Consider the following 17326-nt stretch of genomic DNA (forward strand, 5'->3'; position numbering starts at 1 on the left):
ACCCTATGCTTATACTCGAGTCAAAAAGTTTCCCTGTTTTTTGTGGCAAAATGAGGTGCCTCAGCCTATATTCAGATCGACTTTTACTTGAGTATATATGGTATCTCATTCCAGCCTGCGATGTATTAGTTCAATCTCAAATCTAGTCAAAAGTTTGCAACCACCTGATAAATGAGACATTCTAAAATTCAGGTGGTATCACTGGTCCCGACACCAGTACACATCGGCTTTCACATTACATAATTAGGAGTCCATTAGTTGAGTGGTGGAGAACAATTTACTGTAGATTTAGTACATTTTTTAAAATTTCTTGGAACTAGAGCGACACCAATATTAATATTTCATTAATGAAATAAAAGATGCCACGGATACCAACCTGCTTGAAGCATCTTGCAATATTTTTACAGATGGCGATGGATGTAACTACTTTCTGATCAGATTTGTGGTAAATGTAAGTAATCCATAGATAACAATCACTATATTCAAGGCTAAATCCCACTAATCTTTAGGTATAAAGCTAGGATTATGGATGGACCCCCGTGTGTTATGCCTGATGCTTCCTATTTATAATTGGGGTGTGGAAGTCCCAAAGGATACGGCTTAAAGAGATATCCCTCATTAAGGACAGAAGCATTTGTAGAATTCTGTATATGGAGAGCTTTTCCCTGAAATGTAATACAGGTCCGGAGAAGGTATTACGAGGTATAAGATTACATGTGAGCACTTGCCTTTTCAATATATGCACATATAATATATAGAAACATTAATATACATTTCCAAAATACCTTTAAACTAGTAGAATATGAAAAATCTGAATAAGAAGCTAAATCAGTATAGAACATTAATATTGTCACTATCTTGTTACACTAACAGAAACATCCTAGAATGTGAATAGAACAGGAGCCTGTGCAGTAGGACGCTCCGCTGCTGTGACCTGGAGACAGCTTGACAGTATGTGGGATAGGCTTTCTGCAGGTCACAGAAAATACTCCCAATCAGAAAGACAGTAGACCGTAGTGCAGATGGCCTCCTCTTCCCTCAGCATTCCTTGTATCTTCAGTATTTGATAAGATAGTCAGGAGGGACAGGTGTGTGAGCAGCATCTTCTTACATCAGCACCCCTGCCATCTCCAGTATTGGATCAGTAACATAGGGAATGCAGCAGTGTGAGCAGCCTCTTACCTCAACATCCCTGGTATCTCCAGTATTAGATGAGAAACACTGATTACAGCAGTGTGAGCAGCCTCTTCATACCGCCGCACATACGATATCTACAGTATTAGATGAGCTAGACAGGATGGACAACAGTGCAATCAGCCTCTTCTTGCCTCAGTACCCTCTGTATCTTCAGTGTTAGATCAGATAGTCAGGATGTTCAGCAGTGTAAGCAGTCTTTTCTTATCTCAGCACCCTATATATATATTCAGTATTGGATCAGATAGTCAGGATGGACTGCAGTTTAAGCAGCCTCTTCTTACCTCAGCACTCTATCTTCAGTATTAGATCAGAGACAGCATGTTCAGCAATGTGAGCAGCTTCTTCTTACTTTAGCACCACTGTTATCTCCACTATTAAATCATCCACCGGGAGCACATTTTCCCGCACACGCTCACAGGTATTTCTCCTATTAACATCTTATTACTGTTTTCTGTCAGTGTAACACGGCGGCCATATTAATGTACAATAGTGGTTACCTCGCTTAATAAAATTAGTGTTACTTGCAAATTAGGAGTTAAGAATTTATTTCCGACCTTTTTTGCCATTAGGAGATAATGGCTTTAAAGTGTTTAGAGATGGTATAGCATATATAATTTCCCATTTGCATCTGGGTCTCAGCAATCACCATACATGGATTAAAAACGTCAATTTCGTAATTCTGGTGAAATTGGCCGTCCGCCTAAGGCCCCATTCACACATCAGTTTTTTGCCATCAGTCACAATCAGTTTTCTGGATGGATACGTTGCAGATTGCGGCTAAACTGATGCGACGGATTTGCTTTTCAACGGATCCGACTAGCTGGGGGCTAAATAATAAATTGGAGCATGCTCAATAAAAAAAAAAAAAAAAAACAAACAAACAATCTGTTGCCGGATTCCGTCATTTGCCGGATGACGATGGATCCTGCGCCCACAGGCTTTCATTATACCAAACGACGGATGGCGACTGATCCGTCGCTGTCCATTTTTTCAACGTACACAAAAAAACGTTACTGTGGACGGAAAAACATTTTAAGACGGATCCGTCAAACGACTGATGAAACGTGAGGCCATCCGTTACAATCCGTCGCTAATACAAGTCAATGAGAAAAAAACTGATCCAGCGGCATCAGTCGCTGGATCTGTTGCTTTCAAAATTCGATGGATTATGACTGATGGCAAAAAACTGATGTGTGAAAGGGGCCTAATATGTATGAGTGCCTCCTGACCTTTCTGAAGACAGATGAACCGGGCAGTTAAGGCTACGTTCACACATCAGTTTTTTCCATCAAACACAATCCGGAAAAAAACGGATAAAACTGATCCGGCGCCGGATCAGTTTTATCCCCATTGATTTGTATTAGCGCCGGATTGTGCCTGATGGCCTAGCGTTGCATCCGGCTTTTGACCGATCCGGCGTAATTACTCAATGTGGCGACCGGATAGAACGTCTCAATGAACGTTTGTCTCTGGGGAAAAAAAAAAAAAAGCATCGCGCCGATTTACAATAGAAGCCTAAGAACGCCAGATCCGGCAAAAAACGGATGCGGCCGCCAGATTCGTTTTTTTAAACTAAGCATGCTCCAATTTATTGAAAAAAACGGATATAGCAAAAAAACGGACGAAACTGATGCAAAAAACAAATGCGCCGGATGCGTTTGACAGATCAGGTATACCGGATCCATCAAAAAAAAAAAAGAAGATCAGGCCCATCCGTCTTTGCATATTCTGCGCCGGATCCGTTGCATCAGGCACACGCCGGATTGTACCGGATGCCAAAAAACTGATGTGTGAACGTAGCCTAACAAGAGTGAAGGCACTGGGCGTCTGAAATTCGAGAGGTCTAAACGTCCTTGTATATACAGGATTCAGGAGAGATCGCCATTAGGTGAACGTTCATCTGACAGTAAAGATACATAGGCACCTTAAGAGACCAAGAATACGACTTAAAACATTGTTTTTAACCAGGTAGCTTTTGACGTAATCCACAAAAAGTGCAAGAATATAAGAGCACACAAACGTCAATAACCACTTTCGAGGGCGCACATATAATTGGGATCCCGGTTTTTCGATCTGCTGCATTTTCTATACAAGTCGTTTGAAGTTTGTGCTTATGAAATAGTCATTCTGTATCTGTGAAAAGGAGCCAGTGCGACTCCTCGGAATACATTTTTCATGAAGATACAGCAATACTAGAAAGGTCAGGTCACATACGGCCTGCCATATATCAACTTGAAAATTCACAGTCTCCAAATTGTCCACTTCCTTGCATCTAATCTTTCCGAAGCCACGAGTTTATGTTTCAGGTCTATGGTCATTATAGACACTAAATGTTCCATTTCAGAGCTCGTCAAATAAGACTTGTTAAACCGTTACATCGATAGAAGCGTGTGTGGTGGGGGGGGGTAACGCCGATCCTGTACCGACACTGCTGCGTTAGGCATGGCTTCTATACAGTGTGTCCACCCATATCCTGTCCACCGCCATTAACTTGAGAATGGCGGCAACTATAGGCATAGAAGTGGTGTCTAGGTATAGTAAAGTAGCCATGTGCTACGCAATGAAACCACCTATAGCGCCACCTGGTGGAAAACAACGGAGTTAGCATGTTTATCTTGAAAACGGAACGAGAGAGAAAAAAAAAAAAGTGAAATACAAAGTTGTAGGGCATCATCAATTCAATACGAATCGACACCTGCAAGACTTTTTATACTTGCGCTAGGTGGCACCAGTGAGATCTCGCTTCCCTCTTATGTGAGATACAATTTGCATTGTTCCCCATGGTACATTGCCACCAAGAATCTATAAACAATTGGTTTCCGCTCTGTATTTAACTGCAGATATAGGGTTAAATATAGTATTTAAAGGGAACCTGTCACCAATTTTTCAGCCTACAAGCTGTGGCCACCACCACTGGGCTCGTATATACAGCATTTTAACATGCTGTATATCAGAGCCCAGGCCGCGGTGTAGAACATAAAAAACTTTATAATACTCACCTAGAAGGTCGCTCCGATGCACACCAGTCAGATGGGTGGCGCCGTTCTCCGGGACCTGAGCCTCCCTTTTCGGCCATTTTGGTCTTCCTTATTCTGAAGCCGTGGTGCATGCCGTATCTACGTCAAACACTCGCCGGTCCTGCACAGGCGCACAACAATACTTTGATCTGATCTGAGGGCAGATCAAAGTATTGTAGTGCGCCTGTGCAGGACAGGCGAGTGTGTATAATGTAGATGCGTATGACGTAGACGTGTCATGCACCGCGGCTTCAGAAATAGGAAAACCAAGATGGCCAAGAGGGGAGGCGATGGTCCCGGAGAACATCTGACTGGTTTGCACCGGAGCAACCTAGGTGAGTATTATAAAAAAAAACACTATGTTCTACACAGCGGCCTGGGCTCTTATATACAGCATTCTAACGTGCTGTATATAAGAGCCCAGTGGTGGTGGCGGCCGCAGCTTATAGGCTGAAAAAGTGGTGACAGGTTCCCTTTAAATGCTGCCCGAATGCCTAACTGTGGCTAACAGGAGAAAATTAACTTATTTCCACCCAGAAGCCGGCAGCTTTCAGTCATGGGGCGTGCACAGCATGCACATGGCTGCTACAGTCACCGCTTACTGCACACTCCAGGATGTTGAGCACGTGCTCTGCCCAAATTCACTGCTGAGTCAAAGGGTGAGCTTACCACACCACTGCCACTGAGTGGTGACTATAGCCACTCCAGCATGCCCATATAACTAAAAGCCGGAGGCTCCTGGGAGGAAATAACTTTCTCACAGGAGTAGTGCTTTTGGTAAGATAACCAGGCAGCATCATACCAGTTGTACCTAGAGAAAAACCCTATACCTGCAGATAGTCAATAACCACTAAACCCCAAAACATCATCTCAGGTTCCTCATTCTGTCAGCTAAACTATGTTCGGTACAAATGATAGTCGGAATCCACTATATGAAACACGATGTCCAACTTTACTAATATCAGTACTCCGGTCAGAAGGCTTGGAAAACAAAATAAATAAAAAAAAATGTCTGAATGTTTTCTAGGGCAGCTATCCACAATAGGTGCTATTACTGAGCTAGCTCCCTCTTTGGGAAAATGCTAGTTTACACATTTTTCCCTATGGAGCATTGCCAAAAAGACTTATTACTAGATATGAGCGGACTCGTGGAAGTTCTGGTTTACCGGGATCAGCAGGACTGTAGATAAAGCTCAGTTCGGGACCCAGACTTGACCTAAATTCCATTGGAAGTCACTGAATGGACAGTTCTGCTCTCCGCCCACATACAGCCAGGCATAAACAGATCACGTCTGAAGGAGGTAGTGTGTTTTTTTTTTTTATTTTGGACACATTACATCCAAAAATGTTGTTTTGAACACCCATTGACAGCCAATCAGAGCCTGCAAGTGGCTCACAGTGGGCCGAACATTGAGCGTAACAGAGAACCCAATGCTCGATCAAGTGGTTACCATATGTGCAGCTAACGAACTCCGAACTTGGACACTAATTTTATTATATTTTATCTTTAGTGTTAACTTTACAGTTTGGGTTTGGTCATTTCTACTTATTACACAACTGGACTCCTTAGGCAGAGTCTGTTCCCTCTACAGGAAGAATACAAGAAGCATAGAGTATTATGAAGAACGGCTAAAAGAACTAGGGATGTTTAGTTTGAAAAAGAGAAGGCTGAGAGGAGACTTAATAGCGATCTACAAATATCTGAAAGGTAGTCACAGAGCAGAGGGAACCACCCTATTCTCATTAGCACAAGGAAGTACAAGAAGCAATGGGATGAAACTAAAGGAAGGAGATTCAGATTAGACATTAGGAAAAACCTTGACAGTGAGGGCAGTCAGAGTGGAACAGGTGACCGTGGGAGGTGGTGAGCTCTTCCTCAATGGAAATCTTCAAGCAGAAATTGGATAAACATATAGTTGGGATGATTTAGGAAAATTCGCACTCGCGGGGGGTTGGACACCATGGCCCTTGAGATCCCTTCCAACTCTACCTTTCTATGATCTGCCCTATCAAAAACTGTTCTGATCCAATCTGTTATTACATTTGTAGCAATCCTTATTAGGATACCATTGTCTGAAGGTTCCAGATTGCCCGACTGGAAAGAGGAAAAAGAAAAACAAAAAAAAACAAACAAACAAACAAGTGTAAGGCCTCATTCAGAGATCCTTTTTTCATGTTTTTCAAGGATCGATAATATACCCATTAGAAGGGTGGGTGCACACGATCAGGACATGCTGTGTCCTGGATGCAGATTGTCCTCTCCTGTGGGGCTGCGAGCGGCCTGTGCCTACGGTCAGGGTTTGAGGCGCTGCTGGCTTTGTGTTCTCCCTGATGAGAACACTCACGTCATCACAGCATAAATTGACATGCTGCGGCTTAGAAAGCCAAGACACAGATAAGCTGATGCAGAGGAGAAAAGAAGCACAGTGGGCATAGGATTTCTTTTAATCCCATCCACTGTGCTTTACTGTACAACACAGTGTTTTGGACACAGGAGAAACACGCAGTTTCCAAAATGCTGCTATTACTGATCGTGGAGGCCTACCCCAAGTCTATACTGCAGTGCTGAGACTATACGCCAAACACTCCATCAAATTGGTCTGCATGGCTGTCATCCCAGAAGGAAGCTAAAGATGAAAAACAAAGCTCACAAACAATTTTCTGAAGGCAAGCAGACTAAAGGCCACTTTACACACTGCGATATCGGTACTGATATCGCTAGCGAGCGTACCCGCCCCCATCGGTTGTGCGGCACGGGCAAATCGCTGCCCGTGGCGCACAACATCGCCCGGACCAGTCACACATGCTAACCTGGCCGGCGACGTCGCTGTGACCAGCGAACCACTTCCTTTCTAAGGGGGCGGTCAGTGCGGCGTCACTGCGACGTCACTAAGCGGCCGCCCAATCAAAGCGGAGGGGCGGAGATGAGCGAGACGTAACATCCCGCCCACCTCATTCCTTCCGCATTGGGGCCAGCAGCAGGTAAGGAGAGGTTCCTCGCTCATGTGGCGTCACACGGGGTGATGTGTGCTGCCGCAGGAGCGACGAACTACATCGTACACGCTGCAGCAGCGATATTTGAGAAGTGTCCGCCCATGTCAACGAGGAGCGATTTTGGACGTTTTTGTAACGATCCAAAATCGCTCCTAGGAGTCACACACAAGATCGCTACAACGGCCGGATGTGCGTCACAAAATCCGTGACCCCAACGAGATCGCTGTAGCGATCTCGTAGCGTGTAAAGCCCGCTTAAGGACATCGATTACTGGGAACCATGTCATGAGGTCTGAAAAAAAAAGGGAAACTTATTTGGTTCAGATGGTATCAAGCGTGTGCGGCGGCAACCAGGTGAGTACAAAGACAAGTGTGTCTTCTCTACAGTAAAGCATGGAGCTCCCGGCTGTTGAGAGTCACAGTTCATTGAGGGAACCATGTAGTGTGATATACTCAAGCAGAGCATGATCCCCGCTCTACAGGAACTGGGCCGCAGGGCAGTATTCCAACATTACCCCAATCACCACTCCAAAACCAGCACTGCCTTGCTAAAGAAACTGAGGGTAAAAGGTACAGTTGAAAGCAAAAGTTTACATACACATCTGCAGGTTTTTCTCAACATGAAATGAAAATAAACCTTTCCCATTTTAGGTCAATTAGGAACCAAAATTTATATTTGCCAAATGACAAAGAGAGAGAGAATGTTTTTAGGCATTTTTATTAGTATCCGCAAAGTCAAAAGCTTCCATTCATTTTATTAGTATTTGGTACCATTGCCCTTAGACTGTATTACTTAGGTCAAATGTTTTGCATATCCTTCCACAAGATTCTTGCAATAGTTGGTAGGAATTTGAGCTCATTACTCTTGACAGAACTGGTATAACTGAGCCAGCTTTCCCCATACATTCTCAATAGGATCGAGATCAGGGCTTTGTGATGGCCACTCCAAAACATTGGCTTTGTTATCCTTAAGCCACTTTGTGACCAGTTTGGTCCAGTATGCTTCAAGTCATTGTCCATTTGGAAGACTCATTTCCATCCAAGCTTAGGTTACTGGCTGATGTCTTGAGATGTTGCTTCAGTATGCCACATAATCTTCTTTCCTCATAATGCCATCTATTTTGTGAAATGTATCAGTCCCTCCACAACATGGTGCTGCCACCCCATGTTGCACAGTTTGGATGGTGTCTTCAAAGAGTCTGCCTTTTCCTCCCAACATAACAATGGTCATTATGGCCAAACAGTTCAATTTTAGTTTTGTCAGACCACGGGACAGGTCTCCAAAAATTAAGGTCTTTGTTTCTGTGTGCATTTGCAAACATTAATTTGGATTGTTTAGGTTTCTTCTGAAGTAATGACTTCTACCTGGCAGTGTGGTCTTTCAGCCCATGTTGATACAATACTCATTTCACTGTGGATAGTTACACAATCTTACCAGCTTCCACCAGAATCTTCTAGGGTCTTTTGCTTTTGTTCTTTGGTTGATATGCACATGTCTGACCAAAGCACGGTCATCTCTGGTACGCAGAACCACTCTCCTTCTTGAGTGGTATGATCGCTGGACATTTCCATCTTGTTTTTGATTGAGTATAACTTTGTTCAGATGAACGAGGCACCTTCAGGTATCTGGAAATTGTACCCAAGGATGAACTAGACTTGTTCAAGCCCAAAATTCTCTTCCTGGGATCTTGGCTGATTTCTTTTGACTTTCCCATGATGCTAAACAAAGAAGCAGTGTGTTTCAGGTGTGCATTAAAATACATCCACACTTGTGTCTCTTATTAACTCAGATGTTGCCAATAAACCTCTCAGAAGCTTCCAAAGACATGACATCATCATATGGGCTGTCCCATATTGTTTAAAGGCACAGTACTCAGTGTATGTAAACTTTTGACTTTAGGCATTTTTATTTCTTTCTGCAAACATTCTCTTTGTTTCATTATTATGGCATTTGGCAAATATACATTTTGGTAATCCTAAGTGATTTAAAATGGGAAAGGTTTATTCTGATTTCATGTCAGATAGTGAGAACAGCATGCATATGTGTATGTAAATTTCTGTTTTCAACTGCACTGGACTGGCCAGGCATATCTACAGACCTAATCCCTATTACCATTTGTGGGGCATCCTTAAATGGAAAGTGGAGGAGTCCAAGGTCTCGAACGTCCACCAGCTACGTGATGGCGTCATGGAGGATGGTAGAGGATTCCAGTGGATCCTGTCAAGCTCTAATGAACTCCTTGCCAAAGAGTTAAGACAGTGCTTGGAAATTATGGTAGCCACACAAAATTTTGATACTTTTGGCACAATTTGTCCATTTTCACTCACTTTCGCTGCCAGCGGTTTTGACATTAATGGCTGCGTGTTGTTACGGTATTTAGCAGACCAATCAAATTTACACTGTTATACAAGCTGTACACTGACTACTTTAGATTGTATCAAAAGTGTCAGAGTATGCCCTAACAACAAAGTCTGAAGAGACAGCCCAAAGTTCCTTCAAGGGACCATGGTCTGTCTGAGTGTGGGCCTATATTGTGACACAGGATATTTCCAAGACTAGATCAAAAGGCCAGATGGCATCAGCCACCTTTTATACTAGTATCTTCCAAGGAAGCGAATATAAAATCGACCAACTAATTGTTCACGTGGAAGCTCTCATTCTATACTAAAAACACAAAAAAAATGTTTTGGGTCTTCTATTTTAGGATTCATTTCTATTTCCCAAGAAAAAAAAAATGGAGTCTATGTACTGGATTTATCGATATAGCATAGATCGAACACATGTGGAAAGACATAGCAAACACTGCCAAAAAGCATGATGTTTGGTGATGGGCAACACTAAATGACGTGACTTGGGTCTTCCTTGTGATTCCTTCTCTTACCAGTTTCAGGATGCTCCATCTCACCGATGCTACCATCAGGGGTGGTTCGCTCGTAGTGGTCTTCTGGGAGAGCCAAAGGCCCTATTCTTGGACCAGAAGAGGATTTGCTGCTCGGGGTCTCTGATTCTTCTAGGCCGCTGTCATAGTAGCTGTGCTGAGAAGGGTCCTGGATGTCAGGTGCCTGATTGGATGTGGAAAACGTCACTCGACGATGAGGTAACTACGAAAGACAAAAGACGGTCTGTTTTCAATTCGGAGCTCATTAAAAGACATAGAAGAGGAGTTGAAAACCATATGGTAAGTATACAATATACCAAAATGATAAGAGGTCATTAACTAAGGCGAAAATCGGCGTTCTACTGCATAGGACTTCCGGAATCTCAATCATTCTACAAATATACATGGCCAATATTATTGGTAATACATTTCTTGGCGACTAGGGAAGCATGACATTACAGTATTAGCAGAATGGTAAGCCCAACAGTCAGTCTAAAAAAGCCACCAATCACATGCTGAACGAAAAACATTGTTCTAGGCAGCTTACCACCCAGTGCGAACAGGACTTGTGCTGCCGGGAATAGTGGCTGCCTTTGTGAACATGATAATATTCTATTTTTATTTTATTTCCATTATGGGCTGATGTGATTTCTGGTGTGACTACCAGACTAGTATATGCTCTAACGTATAGACCGTCACCTTTCACATCTTGGCAGTTTAGACATTTGCCTTTCACCACATAGTTCTATCCATAATTTTCCTTTTTAGCCAGCGCTATGCCGCAGCTTTAAGGGCTCAGTGATATAGTAGGAGAGTCCGGCAATACAGTGACTGTTCAGTGTGCATAATCTCCAGGGTATTTCTAGTAGTTGCAAATTCACACTTAAGAGCTGACTGGGAGAAACTCCTCACCAGAAGAAGGCAGAGCAACAGGCAATAGCTCAATTACAAAAGGATATACAGATTCAGGGGAAATCATTTAAAGGCCACCAATCAATTACTGCCTGCCATTAGCTTGAAGACAGAACAATTGTGGTGAGACTTTGCCTCCTCTGCAAAACCTGAGGCATGTGAAATATAGCTTGTATTAGAGGAACCATATAGGGGGAAAGAAAGGAAAGGCGGGAGGGAAAGGAAAGGCGGGAGGGAAAGGGAAGGCGGGAGGGAAAGGAAAGGCGGGAGGGAAAGGAAAGGCGGGAGGGAAAGGAAAGGCGGGAGGGAAAGGGAAGGCGGGAGGGAAAGGGAAGGCGGGAGGGAAAGGAAAGGCGGGAGGGAAAGGAAAGGCGGGAGGGAAAGGAAAGGCGGGAGGGAAAGGAAAGGCGGGAGGGAAAGGGAAGGCGGGAGGGAAAGGGAAGGCGGGAGGGAAAGGGAAGGCGGGAGGGAAAGGGAAGGCGGGAGGGAAAGGGAAGGCGGGAGGGAAAGGGAAGGCGGGAGGGAAAGGAAGGCGGGAGGGAAAGGAAGGCGGGAGGGAAAGGAAGGCGGGAGGGAAAGGAAGGCGGGAGGGAAAGGAAGGCGGGAGGGAAAGGAGGGAGGGAGGGAAAGGAGGGAGGGAAAGGAAGGAGGGAGGGAAAGGAAGGAGGGAGGGAAAGGAAGGAGGGAGGGAAAGGAAGGAGGGAGGGAAAGGAAGGAGGGAGGGAAAGGAAGGAGGGAGGGAAAGGAAGGAGGGGGGGAGGGAGGATGGATATATGAGCAAATTAAAAACTCTATTCATTCTTTAATTGCGTAGATGGTGCAGTGCAGTACAGCATAGCATAAACTCTTGTGTTGTGAACCTACTCTATTTAACTTTCATCAAACTGCCAGCACATATCAAGGTAGAGAGTTAGGTACTAGTAATCGACGAATAGTGAGATATTCATGTTTGGATTAATCTAACAGAATACAGAGTACTTTTCCTGTATTCATCACAAATAACGAACCTAATGCAAGGTAATGGGGAAACAGAGCATTCCCGAATACTGGAATAGTAAAATATTCGAGCTTGGATTAGACTAACAGTACTATTTGCTCATCACTATTCGGGACCATCCTGATTAAATACACCTTGTCACAGTGGGATCTCTTTTATTCTTTTATTTTTAAATGTTTAGGCCCAGAATAGATTTTGGACTATGCTGAGCCGTGTAGTTCCACCGTAGCTGGTGAGGTACTGGCTTTGGAAAATGGTTTAGAAATCTCCAAACACTCTGCTAATGTCTCCACATTGACCACCTCGCTGGCCTCTCTGCTAACGTTCGGGTCCATTTCCATTGTGGAAAAAAACCTCATGACATCAATATCTCTTGAGATTATAGTCAAAGCCTAGTCTCCTGAAGTTTCCGTATTCAAATGGCTGCGATATCCAGGCGCTGGCTATTTGTCTCAGACGGAGATGATACCTGTATTAAGTAACAGATGTTTATGGATATTCACAGATGCCTGCTTCCACAATGGCACGGACGCTTTCTTCAAATGGCTGCCTCATGTTTACAGATAAAAGCTTTCAAGGCATAAGTGTTTCTGCAGGCCTGGATATTATAAACATCAGTTAGCCAATAAAAGGTCAACGTGCTTTGCTTGCAGGAAAGAAGGAAAAAAAAATATATATATATATATACTGGTGTCTTGTCATTGAAGATGTTCCACCGCAGTCAAATATTACAGGCGGATTATGAAAAGACAGCGGAAGAACCGAGGGAAATAGTCTCAAGAAACACTGCGCCCTAAAGAGTTAACTGCTCCTTGGAAAGATGGCTGTGTGAGCGCGGATAATTTACTGATCGATAATCTGGTCATTTGTGCAGCAAATCGACAGACAAACAATGGAAATCTGTTCCATCGGTTGGAAAATTATTAGCCTGGCCTCTAAGGAGTTGTTACTTTTAGCCGCTTCTGTCCACAAAGTCAGGGCGGAATATTTCAAATCGATTTTCATCAGTTTTAGAGTTTAAATTGCAGCAAAAAATTGCCTCGAATCATTGTATATTGCAAAAATTGAATAAAAAGTTTCTTTTTATGTATGCACGCCAAAAAAATAAAATAAAATTGAGGACAGGAAAGGTTGCTTATTTGTGGGAAATGTATTAAAAAGGGAATAGGTCAGCACAAAATGCCTAAAGATGTACGGATTTATTCGGCCACAACAATGGCGCACTTGGTACCCTTGGTGTGGCCAAATTATTCATTAGATCGTCCCAGTTTTTTATCTATGACATCTTCCGGCTCTTGTAAAGCTAGAGGTGTCCATTAAGAAGAGATATATGCAAAACAGGTAGTTGGAAGGTGCACCGAATTGTGTCAGGGGTGTAACAATTTGTGCTTGGTTTGAACAGTCATTACTGCATGGCCAAAGAGATCAGTTCTCCTTACCAACTTGTTTTCCATACATCTGTCCTAGTCTCTGAATGAGTCGGAGATTGTTTTTCGAACCATTAAAAGGCCTTGTCAACACAAAAAGACTGTGCAAACTAAGCACATAAGCTCGGTGGTCAAACATTTAGGCCGGAGCCAAACAGGGACTACTGCGATCCTCGCATGACACTCAGCTCACGCTGGCAGCACAGCGGGAGCCGAGTGTTATGCAAGTGTCATTGCAACGGAGGTCCGATCAGACCACAGCTGCGGGGGCAGGGCCAGCCCTGAGGAGGGCAGGGCCAGCCCTGAGGAGGGCAGGGCCAGCCCTGAGGAGGGCAGGGCCAGCCCTGAGGAGGGCAGGGCCAGCCCTAAGGAGGGCAGGGCCAGCCCTAAGGAGGGCAGGGCCAGCCCTGAGGAGGGGAAGGATTCATCTCCCTCTCTCCTCCGTAGCCGGCTATTGCAATTCTCGCTCTGCACTTGCATTACATTGGTGTATTTAGAGTGCAGTGCGATGTTTCTCTCACCCCATAGACTTGAATGGGTGCGAGAGAAACGATGATCGCATTGCACCTGCAGCATGCTGCGACTGTTTTTTCGGTCCGATTAGGGCTAAGAAAATAAATCGCTCATGGGTGCTGACACATAGGGTAATATTGGTCCGATTTTCATGCCGAGTGTCTTAGGCCTTAAGTGCACCTTCCCACCTACTTGTTTTCCCTTTAACTCCACTCCCCTCCCGCTTTAAATTGACAGCTTTGACTTCATAGAGCCAGAGAAGGACTGAGATGGATGGAAAAACAAGCAGGTGGGAAGGTGCACTGAAATGTTGGCCGCGACATGGTGCACCGGGTGCCTCTACTTGGTTTGAACAGTCATTCTGTGGTAACAGACTTCCAGGACAAAATTACTGTTCCAACTATTTTTAGGTAGCCCAATATGCCAACAATTGTATGAAAGCTTACACCTTATCCTAAATTTAGTGTATTTCCTTCTGATTAACTTCAATAAAAAAAAAAACAAAAACAAACAGTGAACCAGTGCTGTTCGCTTCCAGATTAGGTGGTGAGAAACATTACAGACAATACGCACATTAGGAAGACCCTTACCAGGCTGAGTGTTCAGGGGCGAGCTATTATATACTGTACATAGGTCCTTTTCTAATTTATAGGACATGTGCACAACGCCTGCTGGGTGTCCATAACATCTGCAGATATTTGCCAGGATCTAGCAACATAATGTCAGCAGTGCCCCTCACCTTGCAATGGGCAATCTCAGCTCTTTGGGTAAAAAAAAATAATGAAATACCAGTTTTCTTTAATCTACCTGGGGGTGGGGGGGGGGGTAAAATCTTCTTTGCACTTAGAGATGCTTTACTATAAAGATGGTGCTGCTTTTTGCAGTATGACGGTAAGGCCATATTGGTCTTATACTTTAGTGAGGCTTAAAAGGGGTATTCCCATCTTCAAGATCCTATTCACAATATGTAGCAGGTGTAAAAATATTAGCAAATACTTCCAATTAGAAATGTAGTAAAGTTCTCCTGATTAGCTGTCTCTTACCTCATGTGCAGGGCATTGCAGCTTAGGTATCCATGGTTACATCCACCCATATCGTGACAGGTGTACGTGGCCGTAGCCATCGATTCCTAAGCTGCAATGTCATGCACTTGAGTTAATAGACAGCTAATCAGGAGAACTATACTACATTTCTAATTGGAGGATTGCTAATATTTATGATTACACCTACTAGATATTGGGATAGGATCGTGGAGATGGGAGTAACCCTTTAAGTGCCCTGCTACTTTGGTACGACCCTTTATCTCCATCTATGGGTGTAACTTTAGTAAGTGCAGGGGCTGCAGTCGCACCCCAGCCATCGATGTCTGGCCCATATGAGAAGTCCAAAAGAGTTGGGAGCCCTGTTGGAGATTTTGCATTGGAGCCTACTAGCTTCATGTTAGGCCACTGACAAAGTACTCTTAACTAGTGTTGAGCGAGTAGTTAGCAAGTACTGTCCACTACTCGCATATTCGTTACGAGTAGCGGGCACAATGTAAGTAGCGAGTAACCTGAAAGCTGTACTTTTCGTGCAAGTAGTATGGCTTTCGGGTTACTTTCTAACTAGCGAGTATTTCCCATTGACTTACCTTGCGCCCGCTACTTGTAACGAATATGCGAGTAGTGGACAGTACTTGCTAACAGCATAGCGAGTACGAATAGTTAACTACTCGCTCAACACTACCTCTTAACGGAAATCAACTGAGCCAAAAAAAAATACATCATCCCAAGCGTGTCTGGGTGTCAGCATGCTACTTGCAAGCACAGATCATGATAAATGGTGATAGGAGGTCATGAGCAGGAGATAATCCGGTGTTAATTCAAGGAGCATCAAGAACTGTATGCACCTAGAAAGGGTTACACGGCGGTCACTAAATCAATACAGATTGAGACATGTGTAACGCAGATAAGTTGATCAAATCTACATCCGCCATCAATGACGCCAGAAATAAATCTATAATTAAAACACAAGTTGATTGTCGCTGTAATGGATTCAATGGAAGTTCATTTTCTTACAACTGACTCCCAGAGAACAATGTTGTCCCCAATTAGATGATGGACCCAAGAGTTCGTTATTGGTGCGTCCACCACATCTTCTGCACAATACACACTCGCTCGTAGAGATCGATTAGAGTAAGGGAACATTTTCAGAAGAACAATCATTACTAGAGAGTAATTTGAGCCCAGAGACCCTGTTCTCATCATTGTTGCCATCTTCTTGACGTATACACATGGAAAAGCTTTCGATATATACCTCTGACAGTGGGATGTAAGACAACATATATGCATTCGTAGGAAAATAATGCCTGTAAGATACCAGCATGGTATAATGTATACAGTTTTAGAAATATGGCGCCTTCTTCACATTACGCAGGTGGTTATTTTTGGCCCGTTTTGCATGCTCACCCACAACTTTTTCCACCATAACTGATTTGAAGAAGGTCTTACCACTGAAGATTAACCATGAATGGGGATTACATATCAATCGATAAAACCCTTTGCTGATCACAAGATTCCCAGAAAAAAAAAACCAAAAAAAAAAAACCACCTCATTAGCTTTGGCTATAATAGCCACAAAATGGGCAGGGAACTCCAACTCAGACCTAATCGCTTAGAGTGACCCTTCCTTCACCAAGGGATTAAACCTTTCAGATATACAGTCGTCCTACCTGGTGCCCTCATTTAGCTGTTCTGTTCCTCTTGGTTCCAAGATGAACCCTGCATTGATGTGGGGAGTGTTGTCGTAAGTGAGCCATAGACTTCTTCCACTGTAGGATCGGAAAGGAAGGAAGAGTGAAGGAGTGTGGCTTCGACATACCACTGCATTCTCCTAAGCCAGTGTGGCAGAGAACTTGGAAGCAAGGGATAATGAATGTCCATCTGAGCATAGAAGTTGTGAGAAGTGAAAAGGAGGGCACCAGGTAAGGTTCCTGTACAAGAAAATGGTGGAGGATCCATCTACCATGGTTGGCCTGAAGTTCAGAATTTGGCCAAGAGTCCTAATCAACCAAAATGTTTTGTTAAAATAAGGATTTTGCATTGCTCTGTCAGGGGACGTTTATGCCAACTTTCTCTACATGTAGCTCATCTATCTACTAGTTGTGATTTGTAGCAAGTCAAGGGTTTTACTAAAACATGTCATGATACTTTGATTTGCATTGTGAGAAATTGGGGGGCTTTAAAAGTATGTTTAAGGTGGCCATATTTGTAGTACACTCAAAAATTGTTTAAAATGATCTATCCGGAGGTAACACAACTGGATGACTCTAGCTGCAAGAATACATTTTACCGTGGAATACGGTTGGACCGACAGACTAGATGTATTGATATCTTCTCTATCTTTTTGGAGG

The 17326-nt window shown here is 43.6% G+C and overlaps 1 protein-coding gene across 6 annotated transcripts in view; it reads right to left on the reverse strand.

Annotated features, from left to right (window-relative positions):
• PCDH1 (protocadherin 1) overlaps positions 1-17326 on the reverse strand; it is a 282450-nt gene that overhangs the window by 50123 nt on the left and 215001 nt on the right. For 5 of the 6 annotated variants that reach the window (XM_075344388.1, XM_075344387.1, XM_075344386.1 and 2 more), the window contains exon 4: positions 10090-10309. The exons of the other annotated variant lie outside the window; for it this stretch is intronic. In XM_075344388.1, the coding sequence (XP_075200503.1) occupies positions 10090-10309 (220 nt within the window). The remainder of the gene's footprint in view (positions 1-10089; positions 10310-17326) is intronic. 6 annotated transcript variants of the gene reach the window in all.

This window comes from Anomaloglossus baeobatrachus, chromosome 4, assembly GCF_048569485.1.
Source record: "Anomaloglossus baeobatrachus isolate aAnoBae1 chromosome 4, aAnoBae1.hap1, whole genome shotgun sequence".
In the NCBI taxonomy this organism is placed as follows: Eukaryota; Metazoa; Chordata; class Amphibia; order Anura; family Aromobatidae; genus Anomaloglossus; species Anomaloglossus baeobatrachus.